The 15,856-nt window shown below is 61.9% G+C and overlaps 1 protein-coding gene across 5 annotated transcripts; it reads right to left on the bottom strand.

The window, feature by feature from the left end:
• Positions 1-100: 100 nt before the first annotated feature.
• On the bottom strand, positions 101-11,390 carry NHERF2 (NHERF family PDZ scaffold protein 2). 5 transcript variants are annotated; one of them, XM_012533211.3, is made up of 7 exons: positions 11,014-11,390; positions 8,372-8,572; positions 2,511-2,690; positions 2,053-2,206; positions 1,932-1,975; positions 1,503-1,565; positions 101-1,270 (listed from the first exon to the last, which is right to left on the bottom strand). In XM_012533211.3, exons 1-7 carry the CDS (start codon positions 11,224-11,226, stop codon positions 1,112-1,114), a joined length of 1,014 nt encoding a protein of 337 aa, XP_012388665.1. In that variant the 5' UTR covers positions 11,227-11,390; the 3' UTR covers positions 101-1,111. The 5 variants fall into 5 exon arrangements, with proteins under 5 accessions (XP_012388665.1, XP_033285042.1, XP_004270357.2 ...); XM_033429151.2 differs by lacking the exon at positions 1,503-1,565 and having other exon boundaries at positions 11,014-11,384; XM_004270309.4 differs by lacking the exons at positions 8,372-8,572; positions 11,014-11,390 and adding an exon at positions 5,195-6,322.
• Positions 11,391-15,856: the final 4,466 nt, after the last annotated feature.

Here is a 15,856-nt window from a genome sequence, read left to right as displayed (position 1 = left end):
AGCTGAGACTTGGGGAGCTGCAGGCTGCCACCTCCCTGCCCAGACCATGATCCCTCCAACCCCCAAAATGAAGGCTCAGGAAGGACAGAGACAGCCAGGGTCCAAGGAAGGCCTGTTTATTCTGAAGGCGCGCGTGTGCTATGGCTTATGGGGCAGACAGCGATGTCGGTCGGTCAGGTTCTGGGCAGGGGAAAGGCAGAGTCGGTGGGGTTTCCTCTGGGGGAGGCTCCTAGCAGGGGCCAAGCCCGGAGCCTGGGGTCCTTCCTGGGGACAGGCTCTCACACAGTCACACCCCAAAGGTCTGGGGGCTGCCGTGCAGGGACAAGGTGCCTGTCCAGAGTCTGCCCTCCTCAGGGGCACAGGGCCTCCATCCTCAGGCCCCTCAAAGAGCCCAGGCCCTGTACCCCAGACCCACCCCCCCAGGGAGGGCAGGGACAGGGCAGAGGGGCAGCTCTCACAGCCACATCTAGCATCCCCAGCACCCCCCAAAGCCTGAATGAACACGGCCTGCAAGCGCCCCAACTCTGTCCCTGGACGTCCCTGGCACTCCTGCTTGGGATGGCTGCTGCTGAGGGGGTGGGGAGAAAATGGTTTGCAGAGAAAGGTTTGTTTTATTGCAATTATTTAGAGAGCACGTCCTGAGGGGGGTGGGGGCAGGGCTCTGGTATTAAGTGGAAACATGTGTGGAGCTAGAGCTCTTTCTGGAAAAAAAGCAAAAACACAAATTCCTTTAAGTCAGCAGGCCCAGGCAGAGCAGCAAGGGCCGGGCCCCGCGGGTTACCACTGCCTCTCCCCCTCTCCCCCTCTCCCCCTCTCCCCCCTCTCCCTCCTCTCCCTCTCCCCACATCCCATCACTGTCTCTCTGGGTATCTCACATCTCAGGGGCTCTCTCTCCCCATCTTGCTGCCACACTCCCCTAGCACCCAGTGGGTGGGGGGCAGGACGGGGTCTCACTGGGGCACAGGTTGGTTCTTGGGTGGTGGTGGGACCACCACGGCTTAGGGGGTAAGGATGTCCCCTCCAGTCCACTGAGGGGAGCTCTGGGCGGGCCCGAGGGGCAAGGCCCAAGGTCCATGCAGGAGGAGCCCGGCAGGAAACAGGCAGGGAGGGCTCAGAAGTTGCTGAAGATCTCTCGCTTCCGGTTCCAGTCCATCTGCGGTGCCCGCTTGTTGACCCTGGTGGCTCTCACCTTCTCCTTGGCCTCGGCTGCAGTGGGGCTCAGGTGGAGGCCGCTCTCCTGAAAAGGGTCGCGCTTCCAGGTGCTGCCATCCTAGGGGCAGATATGGTGGGTGGGTGGCCAGAGTGAGCCCTGGACCCAGGCCCCCAGACAGGTGGCCTTTCCCAGGGAGTTCACACCAGAGGCCACCTGGTGGCAGGCCCAGGAGGGCTTCCTAGAGGCGGTGGCCTCACAGCTCAGGCTGACAGCTCCACAGATGCCCGCCCCCAAGGCCTCAGGCCCCCCAGTGTGTGAACAGCAGTAGAGGTGGATAGGCACCCGCTACCTCAGTGTCCTTGTCTAAGCCAGGCAGGTCACTTCGGGATGAGCACACGGAGCCACCATTGAGCTGGGAAACCAAGGGTAAGGCTTGGCTTTAGGGACCCCACCCAGGAGCCGCTGTGCACACACAGGCTTACACGCACACGTGCAGACACGCGTGCACACGCCAGAGCTGCCTTTATTCCTCTATTTGGCAGTGGCCACTGAGCCTCTACTACACCCTGGAGGTGCCCGAGTGCCCTATGGCGCTGGGGTGTGGCTGACCCAAGACGGATCCAAGGGGCATCATGGCTGGGAGTGACAGGGCCAAGCTCGATCTCACAACCATGCTAGACAAGGACAGAAATGTCGGAGGAGCTCTGTCAGGTCTGGGGACCCCCAAAGGTGCCCCTGTGGTCTCCTGGGCTCACCCTGTCCACTCCCACCCTCTCACCTGGGCCGAGCTGGTCCCGTTGGTGACTGGTGATGGCAATGGACCTGTGGGGACAGTGTGTCACTGGCCACTCAGCCCCCAATGCTTTACCCCAGCACTGGGCCCCAGGGCAGCCGCCCACCTTCCACATGCTCCTCGGTGGGTGTGACCCGCAGCCGCTTGAAGTGCTCATCTGTTTCGGGGTCCACCACAAGCAGCCGGGCCTCGTCCTCCCGTGCCTTGATGCTGGCAACCACCTCCACGTGGCGCAGCCCCTCCACATTCTGCCCGTTCACCTGCCGCCGCCAGCATGGGATCAGTGCTGCCTGAGGGCAGGTCCCCACCAGCCCCCCAAGCCACTTGGCCAGGTGTGACATCAAATATTCATCAACGCTGTCACCAGCCACGGCAGCAAGAGGAGCACCAGCTCAGGTTCCCAGCATCTCCCTCCTCCCAGTGAGGACCCGGGGCCCAGACACAAACGCGCGCGCGCGTGGGAGGGCACAGGCATAGACAAACATACGGACACACACAGGGGACACGGGCCCAGTCACAAACAGAAAGGACACAGGAGCAGACATATACACACAGGGCGGGTACCTCTATGAGTCGGTCCTGGGCACGGAGGCCAGAGTGGGCAGCAGGAGAGCCTGGGTCCACCGAGCGGATATACTGTCCAGGCCGGGACTTGTCACTGTGCAGGTTAAACCCGTAGCCCTGGGGGCCTTTTTGCAGGTGGCAGAGCCTAGGGCGCAGCTCCCTCAGGGGCCCATTGACATCCTGCAGGCACAGGGATGCAGGGTGAGGCTCCAGCTCTGACCTCCCACCCTAGAGGCGCTGACCCCACCCCTGAGGCTTCCAGTCCCGTCCCCAGTGTGCAAAGGCAGGAGTGGAGGTGGTGGGAGGGAGCCCCAGCCCCACACTCAGCATCATGCCCCCACCTGACAGCATCCCCAGGTCTCAGAGACCAACACGGGGTTGGCGGGGGGGGGGGGCTGGGGGGTGATGCTTAGGCTGCCTGTGATGATCCAGCTTCCGGATCCTGAACAAAGCCTTAGGACCTGTGATAGGGTCAGGGGCCTTACAGGGGTGTTGGGAGAATCAATGGGCTCAAGGCTAGGGCTGAGCACAGACCAGGGGCCTAGGAGAGACAAGTGCGATGAGCTGCCACTCGTCACAGCGTCCAGGAAGGCTGTGGGCCCCGCCTGTCCTCTACCCAACCCCCATCCGGAGTGTGGGGCTGGCAGGGTAGGGCCGTAGGACCGGCTGTTTTGTTTATGCTCCCAAAGGTCTCCCTAGGGCTGATGGCAGTGCGGCTGTGTTTGCTTTCACATTCCAGATCAAGCTGGAGCCGCCCCCGCCCCCACAGGGCCCAGAGGCTTGGGAGGCACCGGCTGGAGCCTGGGCAGGAGCCCCAGTGAGGGAGCAGAGTGAGGGGCCGAGGATGCGGCCTGCCTCCCATCTTCCCTGCCCTCCATGGAAGGCTCACGGTGCCCTGAGGGTCCCCCCACCAACACCCCAGGGCTCTGCCTCCGTTTACCTCTGGCATCCTGCAGTAGGTTCTGGGCTGGGGGTGCGGGAGGGCCGTGCAGGCAGAGGCCAGACCCCAGGGCCCCCACCCAGCCGGGGCCTGAGGTAGTGACCACAGCGCTGAGTGGCCAGCGGCCACCGGTGCTCAGTTGAACATGGCGGTGGCCGGAGGGAGCGGGCGGCTAGCAGCTCAGGTTTCCTGGGAGCTTGGGGCTCAAGTGCGCGTGCAGATGAGACTATGCAGGGAGGGGGTGCTCACCAGGGCCTTTTCCTGTCCCTCTACCTCCCTGTGTGTGGCCAGTGACCCTGGGCCAGGCTGGGGGCTGTACTGAGGGAGGGCCAGCCTCCAGGCCTTCGAGCTCACCCCCAAACCCCAAATCGGACTGTGGCCACCCAGCTGTGGGACCAAGCGTGTCTCTCCTCACAGGGTGGTGCCTTACCTCAGTCTCTAGGCCCTCCCACCCCTGGGGAACACCTTCTTCCGGTCCAGCCTGTGCCCCTTCTCCATGACCCCTTCCCCGACCCCCCAAAGCCTGCCCCCTTGGAACCCCCGCTGCAGGCCACCATCTGCCCCATAACCCCAGGAATTCCAGGGACTGGGCTGCTGCTCCTCAGTCCCCCAGGGGCTCAGCCAGGCATCCTGGGCTGAACTTGGGGCTGTGAGACCCCTGGGTGCTCCAGGAGCTCACTTATAGACTCAGCCCCTCTCCAGACACACCTGGAAGTACAGGTGTGCAGCTCTGACGTGCCTCTCAGGTCCAGGCTGTCAGAGCACAGGTCCCAAGGCTGGCCGGGGCCATGTGTGGCCGTGGAAGTGTGACATGAGCACACCTGGTGGTGGAATTGGGCCCGGGTGGCAGCGGGGCATCACATGGTCACAGAGACCAGACATCCAAACGTACGCTCGCAAACAGGCTTCATGGACCCGTGCGGTGACCCATCGTGTGAAAGGACGGCCCTCAGCACCGGGCCCTGTGGCCTCTTCCCACGCCCTCCACAATGGTTCCAGGGAGTGTTCTCTCAAGGCCCCCAGATGGGAAGCAGGACTGTCGGGGGGGACAGCTGGGGCCATGAAGCCAGGCTGAATGCAGTCATTTCTGGTTCGAGACCGTACTGGCCATCTCCCTGCCTCAACCCAGCACGGCTGCCTCTCACCGCACAGCCAAGAGGTTTCTCTTAACATCTGACCTAAGTCCCTCTCCTTACGATCACGGTCCAAGGAGCGCCAAACTTGGCACTAGACCCCTCAGGTTGAGGGGCTGCAATGGGGGACAGTGGGGAGACAAGGCTGGCAGCAAGGCGACCCAGGGGGAAAGCCCGCGGGGAGGCCCAGCACCATAGTAGGTCAGGAGGGGGTGCAGGCTGGGCCTGGCCGCATTGCTCACATTCCTCGCTCCTGCCCTGGCTCAGAGCACTTCCTGTTGCCTCCCAGCTAGGCCCTCAGGCTTCCACAGGCTTCCAAGCCCCATTCCCTACCAGGCAGCCACAGAGCTGGACAAGCCCTAGTCTCCCGGACATGCCTCTAACCAGACAAAGAGGCTGGCATGGGGGTACCCCTGGAGCCAGGCTGTACCACCCCCCAGATGGTGACTCACCAGCCCTGGCAGAAAAAGGCCCCCATTGTTGCTCAGGGTCCAGCCTGCTCACACCAGGGTCACCAGGGTCCCCAGCGTCCCCTCTCCCAATCCTGGGGGACAGAGACTAAGCTGGCTGCCAGTTTCCTCATTGCCCACCCTGCCCCCACCCCACCTGACCTGCACAAGCCTCCGGGATGGGCTCCGTGGAAGGGCTCCTGGGGCCGGGGAGGGTGGTGTGGCACTCCCAGAGCGGGCCATAGGAGGCGGGACAGAAGCGGCAAGCGGCGAGCGTCCAGCTGGAGTGGCCTGAGCTCTCCAGCCAGCCCAGGCTGCCACCCCATTTATCCACCTCCCACTGTGGCCCAGGCTCCCCAGGGACGGGTGGGGACATAGGGCTGAGTCACTTTGAGGAGCAGGGTGGTGGCTGAGCCCCCCTCCCCTTCTCAGGCTCCAGCCGGGTGTCCCCCACCGGCCAGGTTTCCGTCCCAAGAAAGGAAGGAAGGAAACTGCTGGGAGGCCCTGCCCTGCTCCCAGGACCCAGGGCTGGGGAGACAAGGAGGCAAAGGAGGGGACCCTGACCTCAGAACATAAGACAGTCCTGCTGCAGCTCATGGGGGGATGGGGAGCAGGAACCAGGGAGCCCCAAAAGCCCTCTTGTAGGCACCACGTCCTGTACCAGGCGGTCACCCTCTGCAGGACTCTGTCACCTCTCTCACTCTCAGCCCCCAAAGGCCTCCAGAACTGGAGGTGGAGGCATGGGCTGGCTGTGAGGGGGAGGAGGGCCCGGGGTCTATCACACCCCTGCAGCCCTGGCACCGCTGGCTGCCCCGTCGCTGTTCGGGGCGGTCCCCCATCATCACTGTCACGATCAGCTGCACTGCAGCTGCGGCCACCCCAGCCCAGTCTGAACGGGGCTGAGTCACCACTGACAGCCCTGACAGCCCCCGGAAGGGAGGGGCCAGCCACATCAGTGTCCTCCCCTGCCCACCCCCTCCTCCCTACCCAGGACAGGAGGACACTGAGGCTGAGAGAGCCAGAAGGGCCCTTGGGGCCTGGACTCCCACCTCAGCCCTTCCCCCCACAGGGCATGGAGGGTGGGCCCCTTCATCCCCCACCGTGAAGCAAACAACACACATCTCTCCCCAGTTCTCCTGACCCACTGCTGTTGAGGCCCTACCAGGGCATAGCCCTGTATATAAGCATCGTTCACCCAGGCTCCCTCACAGCCTGTGATGGGCGGAAGCTAAGCCTGGTTTGTGGAGGTCAGCGGAGGTCCAGCTCTTCCTTCCCATGCTCTGAGCTCAGCCGATTAAATACCGGGTCTCTGGCTGGGAGGGAAAAGAGAGACCGTGCCCTCAGGGACTCCCCTGACCTTATGGGGTCCCTGTCCCCCTGCCAGCCCCAACCACGGAGGGACCTGCCAGACGGGCCCCACTCTTTTCCTCTAAAATTACACCAGCAGCAGGCTTCCCTGGTGGCACAGTGGTTAAGAATCCTCCTGCCAATGCAGGGGACACAGGTTCGAGCCCTGGTCTGGGAAGATCCCACATGCCACAGAGCAACTAAGCCCGTGCGCCACAACTACTGAGCCTGCGCTCTAAAGCCAGAGAGCCACAACTACTGAGCCCATGCGCCAAAACTACTGAGCCTGCACTCTAGAGCCCGCGAGCCACAACTACTGAAGCTTGCACACCTAGAGCCCGTGCTCCGCAACAAGAGAAGCCACCCCAATGAGAAGTCCGCACACTGAAACAAAGAGCAGCCCCCACTCGTCACAACTAGAGAAAGCCCACGCGCAGCAATGAAGACCCAACACAGCCAAAAATAAAATAAGTCGAATAAAAATAAATTAAAAAAATACACCAGCGGAAGACCCCTCCTAGGGCTTCCTGCAGCCCCCAGAGCCTGAAATAGTGGAGGGAGAAGGTCCCACCCAAGGACAAGGTGCCTCCCCACCCTCCAGATAAGGCCTGAGGGCAGAGTTTTCCACAGGAAGGTGAACTCAGCCATTTGTGTCTAAATCAATGGACAAATGCCTAGGGGGAGGGGCGCTTCCTCCTGGGGGTGAGATGCCCTGGGAAGGAGGGAGACTCCAGCTCTCAGTCTGGGGGGGTGGTCAGCCAGTGCACCATCCCAGGGCTCCCCTGAAATCACAAATCTGACCCTAACACCCCCTACTCTGGCCTTCAGTGGCCCTGGGGCAAAGTCCAGACTCCAGGACTTGGCACTGTGGCCCTAACCATCACCCCCTAGCCTGCCCTAGAGCCACAAAGAACAAAAAAGTGGGGCAGGGGTTCATGCTCATGCCTGTGCCCAGGCTGCCTCCCCACCGGGAATGCCATCCCCTCCAGGAGAAACACAAGGCCCCACAGGATCCAGGTCACAGGCATGGCCAGCTCGCCTGGGAGACATCCGGGACAGGGACAGGGCAGGTGTCAGGGTCCCCTGCACACCCAGAAATGTCAGATCTCACACCTCCACCAGCCCCAGGCCAGTGGTTCTCAAAGTGGGCTCTGGGGAGCCCCTCGGCTTGAATCTTCCTTTAAGGGATTTTTCTCTTTAAAAAAAAAATGAAGAAGGTAGTAGGGGCACAAAATACAGAAGGTAGTAAGGGCACGGGGCTTCCAGGAGGGCAGGACAAGCAGGCTCTTCCTCCTGGCATCCAGGTGCTGCCCCAATAGGGCCACTGCCCAGCCCCTGCTACCTAGAAAGAGACAGAACTAGACTCCCCACCACCACCACCTCCCCCTTCCCCAGCTCTTCCCCAGTTAGCTCTTCCTGTCTGGAGGGGGGAGCAGGGAGAAGGGGGAGGTGCCGCAACCCCTGCAGACCCCAGAGCTGAGGACCCAGCTTAGAGAGTCTCCTCAGCTGCCACCACGGAGGAGGGTCAGTCCCTCTGAGGCCTTCAGAGCACAAGCAGGCTCCTCAGACAGACGGACAGACAGACACCCAACACAGGCACAGAGCTGAGCACGCTCAGTCCCAGAACATCCCAGCAGCCCCTCCCCAGGTTCCTCAGCCCCTAGGCCAGGGAGGGGGTGGCTTGTCAGAATGACCCTTCCTAGGACAAGTGGCTCTGAGGAGCGTCCTGGGGAAGAGGGCCAGAGACGGGGGCTGTGGACCAGGGCCAGGTTGCCCTGACACTACCTGATTTAGAGCACAGGCTGAGGGCAGAAAGAGTGGCTCCAGGTAGCCAAGAGGGTTTTCACCAGGGGCAGAGAAGGGGCCCAGAGGGGCAGCAGAGACGGAGACAGATACTTCTGGAGGTGACCAGAGGCAGAGACTGCTGTCAGGAGGACAAGAAGGTGGTTCTGGGAGAGCCCAGGTGGTCCCTGTGGGCAGAGCCCACCATACCTTCTGGGCGACCTCAGAGCTGAGGCTGCTCCCTCGTGCCCAGTCCGGCTTTGGCTCCCAGGGGTCGTGGGCAGGGGGCAGCCCTCGCTGGGCCATCTCCTCGGTGCAGGTCAGTTGCCGCCGGCGGAGCTCTTCGTCCGTCTCCTTGTCCACCACCAGCAGCCGAGTCTGCCCCTCCACGGCCTTGATCCTCTGCACCACCTGGGACAGGTGGGTGGTGGGAGGTCACGGCCAGCACTCCAGGCAGCAGGCAGCACATGGGCAGCGGCACCACCCAGGGCTGGCCCAGGGCTGTGGGCAGGCTGCGAGCCTACCAGGGGCAGGGGTGGGCGGCTGGATCGAGAGGCCCGCTGGCTCCGCCCCCCACCCCCACTCCAGCAGCTCCCTCCCTCTTCTCCTGGGACTCCGGACACAAGCGCCCAGGCTGCAAGGGCTGTGGGGGCCTCACAGGGCCTCACCTCGGCCCAGGAAGTGACAAAGACGGGGCTCGGCTGAGCTTCGGGTTTTCAGCATGCGTGTGTGCATGTGTGTGGCCTGCACCCTGCAGCCTTCTGTTTCAGGGTGTCTCTAGGTCTGGGTTTGAAGGAGAGAACTGTCTCCCTGGGTCCCAGTTTCAGTGTGTTTGTGCCTTTTTCTGTCTTTTCCAGTGGTGGAACATAGTGGTCTAAACCCCTGCCTCTAAGCCTTCCATTCTCTTCCAGATCATGACAATGGACCTATTCCTACTGGACCTGCGGAGAGAACACCTGGATTCCTGTGGCAAGGCACCTCCTCAGGTACCTACCCATAACCCGGAAAGCAGGATTCAGACACAGCAGGGAGAGGTGGGGAGGGGCAGGTCCACCTGTGGGACAGGTGTGGTTACACAGGTGTCTGTGAAGTATCTAGAGCATGTGCATGGTGACGGCGCATACATGCTAGTGTGTGCCCGCAGGAGGGGCAGTGCCCACTGGGCATTGGGGAAGGAAGGGCAATACCCCACCCCTACCCCTAGGCCTGGGAAAGGACAGACAGGGCCCCCACCAGCTTCTCAGTAGATGTTCTCAAAAGATAGGAGGGTCTGAACCAGGCCCATCTTTGCCCCAGCCCTCCTCTGTACCTGTCTTTCCCCATGAGCCACAGAGTCACAGGAGGACTCCAGGACCCTCATGCTTCCTGACTGTGGGACCCAGACGAGTCACCCAGTATCCCCAAGCATCAGTTTCCTCATCTGTAAAATGGGAGCCGTAACTGTACCTTCTCCCTCCCAAGACAGTGGGAAGGTCTCAAGTGGTCCTGTGTGAAGTTCTTAGAGACCAGCACCCCGGGAGGCCTGGGATAAGCATTGCTCTAGGGGCAAGGGTGGCAGCAACTGTTAAACAGAGGCCAGGCGCCAGCTCTACCAGGCCCTCCCTATGGCCTGTCAATCCAAGCTCTCTGGCCTTGACCCCCACCCTCCAGCAAACAGCCTATCCAGCTGACACTCTGGGTAAAAGACAGAAGGACGGCAGACAGATGGACAGACAAAATCTCCAAGGGTAGAAGTGAGAGTTCAGCTCCCAGCCCAGCCAATTTACTAATCTCTAGGCCCAGGCCTGGCCACACAGACAGGTGTTGGGGGGACACAGAGGAGCCTGAGTAGAAGGGGTGGAGGAAGACTGGACCCAAGCCAGGTGAGTCCCTGGTCAGTGGGAGATGGACACCCCCCAGGGGTCAGAACCTGCAGAGAACCTCCCTCTGGCCTTTATCTTCAGCTGCAAGGGGCAGGGGGCTGCGATCAGTGACCCCTGCCAGGCCATCCAGCAGCCTCTTTGGAGAAGAATGTGCTGCCACAGCGGTGACTCCCACCAGGACCCAGACACCATCAGCCAGGACACACACTAGTACACTGGCTGCAGACACACTGACGACTACACATAGCCAACAGACACAGAGGCCGGGACACATATATACACAGCCACACACAGGAGGGTACACACACACACACACACACCTCTCCCAGTTCACACACGTCCAGGCATGCAGATCTGTATGCACACACATATATCTAGGGGTGCAGACCTGTATACTCATGTGCATACAGTCCAGCACACACACTCACTCAACTGATGCAGGCACACACAGGTGTGCCCTCCCTGTGACATCCCCTGCAGGTACACACACGAGGGACCTGTACATTCACAGACATACCCAGTTGTGTACACACGCACATGTGTACACGCTGATAGAAAAGCACCCGTATCCCCAGGCACAGGGAGACCCCCGAGGGGCCAACTGCTCCACACATTGCGCTGAGGCCGGAACAAGACTTAAGAGCGAGGGCTGAGACACGGAGGAGCCGCAATGCGGGCCCCTCCCTGCCAGGATTCCACCCCCCACCGCCTCGCTCCGTGCAGGACCGACCCGGGCTGGAGGAGGCTAGGAAGGAGGCCGGTTGCCTCTGCCTCAGCGGCCACGTCCCCCACCTCTCCACGGGAGCCCACCGCAGGCCCTTGTGCGATCCCCTCCTGGCCCGGAGAAGGGAGCTGAGGCCTGGGCACAGGCAGCCCCGAGCTCGGTGGTTATTGGCGCCCTCCGCGCGCGCGGGGCAGGGACGCGCTCCGGGGATGGGGGCGGTGGGGGGTGGCGGAGCGGTGGGCCGGGGATGGAGCACAGGCACCCACCTGGTGGTGCGTCTCACCCTCCACGTTGACGCCGTTGACCTCGACCAGCCGATCTCCGGCGCGCAGCGCGGCCGCCTCCGCCGGGGAACCGGGCTCCACGCGCCGAATGAACTGCCCGCGGCGGCCCTTCTCGCCGTGCAGGTGGAAGCCGTAGCCGTGTTCGCCGCGCACCAGGCGGCACAGACGCGGCCGCAAAGGCTCCGGTGCGGCCATGGTGCCGGCTGCCCACCGGCCGGCCAAGGGCTGGCCACGGCGCTCTCGCCCGCCGCCAGCAGGCAGGGGCGCGGGGGCCGGCTCGCGGGGATGGGGGGGTGGCGCGGAGGCGGCGGCGGCGCTGGAGACCCGGTGGTGGCCTCGGCGGCTCCCGCTCGGCTCCCGTCGCCTCCGGCTCCGGCTCTGGCTCTGGCTGCGGCACCGCCCCCGCGCCCGCCCCTTCCCCGCCCCCTCCGCCCTGCCGCCCCCGCCCCGGGTCCAAGCCACCCTGGTCATTTCCTTTGCCTCCGCGCTCCGCCAGCCCAGGGAGGCCCCGGGGGAGGCGTCAGGGGACCCCCGAATCACCAGTACCCCTCTGTCTCGCTCCCATTCTGGGCAGCCTTCTTGGCGCCAGCGCCTTTGCCTCCTATGCCAGTAACATTTATTGAGCACCTACTGTATGAGCAGCAGGGGTATCAAGGCAGGCCCCTGAGGCGGGAAGGGGGTGGAGAAAGGATCCTTAGACTGAGGAACCCCTATACTGGGGCCCGAGGGTAAGAACAATGGCCATGGCTCTGCCCACCCTCCTCGGGAACCCCCCTACCCCTCCCCCCTCTCCCCTCCCATGGCCCGTTCCTGTATCAGAATCCCTCCTGCAACCCAGAGCTTCCCTGACCCAGCACAGAGTCCCAGGATGGTCCAGGAGGCAAAAAGAGGGGTTTGAAACTGACAAGGCAGCAGCCCCTTCCTATATCCTGTAGGCCAGTGACTGAGTGACTTCCTGGCCCTGCCCAGGAGTGATTGTGCCTATCTGTGCTACGTTGGACCATTAAGCATTCCCCACCACCATCCCCTCCCTTTGCCAGGACCCCTCACTCCTATCCCTGCCCATCCCAGGCCTGGTGGGTGACTGCAAAGGGTGAGGGAATGACATGCACTTATCTGGCTGGAAGGAAGGGGTCTTTGCTACCCTCCTCCTGACCTAGGATGAAATGTGCTGACGGCTTGGGCCTCTGAGCACTAGCCAGTCAGCATTCACGGGAGCTGCTCCCTTGAGCAGGCCCCTCCTGCACCCCAGCTCTTCCTCCCCTCCCCTCCCTCCACCTCCACCAGCATGAATGCCCCCTTCTCCCAACCGATGGAAAGTCATTTATTCTTTGTGTACCTCTCTGAGTACATTTTACCTGGAAAAAACCTAGGGGTCTCAGGCCATTTTACAGATCAGGAAACAGGTCTGGAGAGGGAAGAGACCCATGCAAGTTTCCCCAGTTCCCCTTGGGCCCAGGGTGGTGAGATCCCAAGTCCACCCTCTTCAGCTTTCTCAGTCACACATACAGGAAGACAGCTGAGCTGCAGGCTCACCCTCAACCTGCCCCTCCCCAGCCCTGCTCAGCACCCTGCACATGCCTGGCCCCCAGGGGTCAGGCACAGCCAGCCCAGACAGTTCCCCATGAGGGGAAAAGCAGGCTGTGCTCAGGCCCAGTCCTTGCTGCTCCTTCTTCCCTTGCCAGTGCCTGCAGCCTGGGCTCATAGCCCCGGCCCAAGCACAGGGCCTGCCTCTAGGCAGCCTCCTGGGCCACAGCCCCTTGGGTGTCCACACCCCAGCTGCTGTCCCTAAAAGCCACTTAGGCTGAAGCGGCAAGGCTGCTCCCCCATCCCCTGGATGATGCTGCCATAGGCTGCTGCCTGGCTAGCCACCTCCATCTGTCTGTCTGTCTCTCCAGAGGCTGCCTGTCTGGCCTGTGACTGGCCTCCCTGAACCCAACCTGGTACTGCTGTCCCCGGAGGCAGTGAGGGTGGGTATGGACAGTGGGGTCCACCATATGCCACCCCAGGTGGGGTTTAGGGGTCACCCTATAGCAACCAGGACCACCCAGGACCTGCCATGCTATAGCTTTGAGGCCATACCAGAGACGAGGGAGGTGGCTGGAGGGGAGACCCCCAGACCAAGGGGAAGGGAAGGTAGGGACCCCTGATCCCTTGGGTCAGGAGGCTTGGAGACCTCTTCCCCTTCTGTAGAACAGACACTCCCAGATCAGCCTTCTGCAGCCCAGGACTCAGCCTGTGAGTGAAGATGGATGGGAACAGAACACCACTGGAGGGTGGGGTAACCAAGGGATGTGGTCACAGCCAGGGGCCAGGAACACTGTGCCCCAGAATAACAAAGGAGGCCCCAAAGCAAAAGAGAAGCCAAGGAGGTACCAAGAAAGGTTAGCAGAGTAACAAAGCCAACATCATAGTAACAAAGGGGACAGGTAGCAAAGGAAGTGGATAAAAGCAACAGAATAAAGGCAGCAGGGAACCACTGGGAAGGGAGAGCTGGAGTGAGTGAGAGGGAACAGGGTGAGTACGGAGCGCCTGGGGTGAGAGGCCAGCAGCTCTCTGGCCAAGCTCTCCCAGGCCTCTTCCTTCAGCCGCACTGTGCGGAGGTGCAAGAAGAGAGAGCCCAGGCAGCAAAGGGAAGGGAGAAGCCTGGGCAGCGGCCCGGAAGTGTGCACTGAAAGGTGTTTGGGCTGGAAGCTGTTTGGGTCGCTGGGGGTGGGCTGGGGGAGGTGAGCACGAGGCCAGCAGCAGGTGGGAAGGCGGGCAGGTTGCAGGTGAGCAGAGGTCTGGGTGACCCCCACCCCCTCACGCTCCTGTGCTCACCCCACTCCAGCCATCCTGGTCCGCTGGGATGCGACAGAGGGAGAGGAAGTATGTCAGATCTTCCAGTCCTTCTCTCCCCTAGGTCCACCTGGTGTAGGATTGTCCTGTGCTCCTGTTTGGGGGGAGGGGGTTTCCTCTGACCTTTGAACCTACCTCCCTGCGGAGATGGGGCAGAGCCTGGGTCTGGGCAGAGACTCTTTTGGTGTGACCGTGAGCAGAGGCCTTGTCTCCTGAGGGAGGGCCGGAGCCCCCTCCCTAATAGGCATTAAGGGCCTCGCGCGATGACCAGGCGTCGCTTACGACCCTTTCCTTTAGACTTCGCCAGGCCTCTCTTCAGAGCCCCATATTGGAGCAGGCGGGACCAGCACAACGGGAAGAGAGATGAGAACAAGAGACCCAGAGGTCTTGAGAGGGAGAGAGAATTGGAGAGGCTTCGAGGATCGAAGAGTGCGGAAGTGCATAAGGCCCGTGGTCAAGGACTCCCAGGTGGACTGCCCCGCCCACCCAGGGATGGCCCCGCCTACCTCCTCCCATCGCCAGAGGAGCGGAGTGCGACTGTAGCCCGGGAGAGCAGCCGCGCAGCGCTTCCTGCCGGCGATGAGTGGGATTACATCGTCCGGGGAGCTGCCCAAGGTTCCACCTCTCTGTCTCTGACTGGTCCAGCCCTGCCGAGTGGGGGATTGGAGTGACACCTGCGCCCCAGGGCTGCTTGCACTGCAGGAGCATAGGGGCGCCATGGGGGTGGTAGCAGAGAAGCTGGGCCTCTGCTGAGCTCCTAACAGGCTCTGCTTTCTCGTCTTGAATCTGGCACCAACCTCTCTGGACTGGGGTATCTTCAGGCACCATGAAATCTAGCCCCTCACCGAGTGTTCCAGCACTTGTGACCAAACATTTGCAGGCCACTTGGTGCCAGGCCCTGGCGAGCACTGGGGAAACATCACTGAGACCCAGGGAAACAGATTTGTGTACCTTGGCAAGGGGAAGCCCAGGGCTGGGGCAGCCTCCAGGAGGGGCATTTAACCTGGCCTGGGGCCCTGGAGTCCTCAGGCAGGGTGAACCACAGGGCTGTTCTGGAATCTGCCTAGAGTTCCTGCAGGCTGTGTGGGGAAGGGGAGGGAGGAATGAGACTGTGGAAAAGGGCCTGGCCTCAGAGCATGGATTTCATTGCATGGGTGGTGGACGCCCTTGAGGTGTTGTGGACTGGGGGTGACAAGGTCAGGACACCCATGTTTTGAAAGGCCAAGTTCAGTGAGGAGCAGGGGCGAGAGCACTGGTGGAGTTGGGGGAGAGGAGGTTGACCTCAGTGGTCTGTGACTTCCCCCAGCGCAGATCCTAGAAGAAAAAAATACTGAGTGGAATCGGAGTAAATAAATTCTGGAGTCCGTAAGAATTGGAAGGGTGGAGTAAAACAGAGTACCCATATTAGCAGACCATGTGGAAGAGAGATGCACCCAGGAGGTGAGAGGAAATTGCCAGTGGGAAGAGGCCTCCAGAGGGTGCTTCCAGAGGCCAAGGAGGTTAGTGTGGGAGCTGGCTCCATGTGGGCACCCCAAAACCAAGAGCTAGACAGACATGAGGCCACCCCTCCCCTGTCCTTGCTGGGTGCCCCAAGGGCAGCCTTGCCACATGGCCAAGGGAGGACTAGAAGGGCAGACAGCATCAGGGCACAGTGACCAGGCAGTTCGAGGTCCAGGACAGTTGTGGGAGTCGGAGACCACACTGAAGAGGGTTGAAGGGGGAACAGAAGGGTGGAGTGAGGGGGGCACTGGAAGGGGACCCAGGTGGAGGGAGGTTCTTGCTATTCAAGATGGCAGAGCACATTTATATGGGGGGACTGGAGATAATAACTGGAAATGCAGAAGGGGATAAGAAGTGGAGGGGTTCCTGAGGAGGAAAGGGGGTCTCAGGTGGAGGGACCCTTCCTCCCTAGGGAGAGATCACGGCCATAGCGATGAAGAAGGGGGCCAGGTGTTTCCCACTTTGTCTCTGGAAGCCCTTGGCTGAG

This window comes from Orcinus orca, chromosome 16, assembly GCF_937001465.1.
Source record: "Orcinus orca chromosome 16, mOrcOrc1.1, whole genome shotgun sequence".
In the NCBI taxonomy this organism is placed as follows: domain Eukaryota; kingdom Metazoa; phylum Chordata; class Mammalia; order Artiodactyla; family Delphinidae; genus Orcinus; species Orcinus orca.
The sequence above is the reverse complement of the archived record's forward strand: the minus strand, read 5'-3'. Positions and strand labels throughout refer to the sequence as shown.

Bases quoted from the DNA above. Each gene is read 5' to 3' on its own strand.
- NHERF2 (XM_033429152.2), bottom strand. From the start codon at position 5,629: ATGAGCTGCAGCAGGACTGTCTTATGTTCTGAGGTCAGGGTCCCCTCC. The intron at 2,207-2,510 runs GTACCCGCCCTG...TGGCGGCGGCAG, and splicing joins CCCAGGACCGACTCATAGAG to GTGAACGGGCAGAATGTGGA. The intron at 1,271-2,052 runs GTGGGCGGCTGC...ATCTGCCCCTAG, and splicing joins CACCGAGGAGCATGTGGAAG to GATGGCAGCACCTGGAAGCG.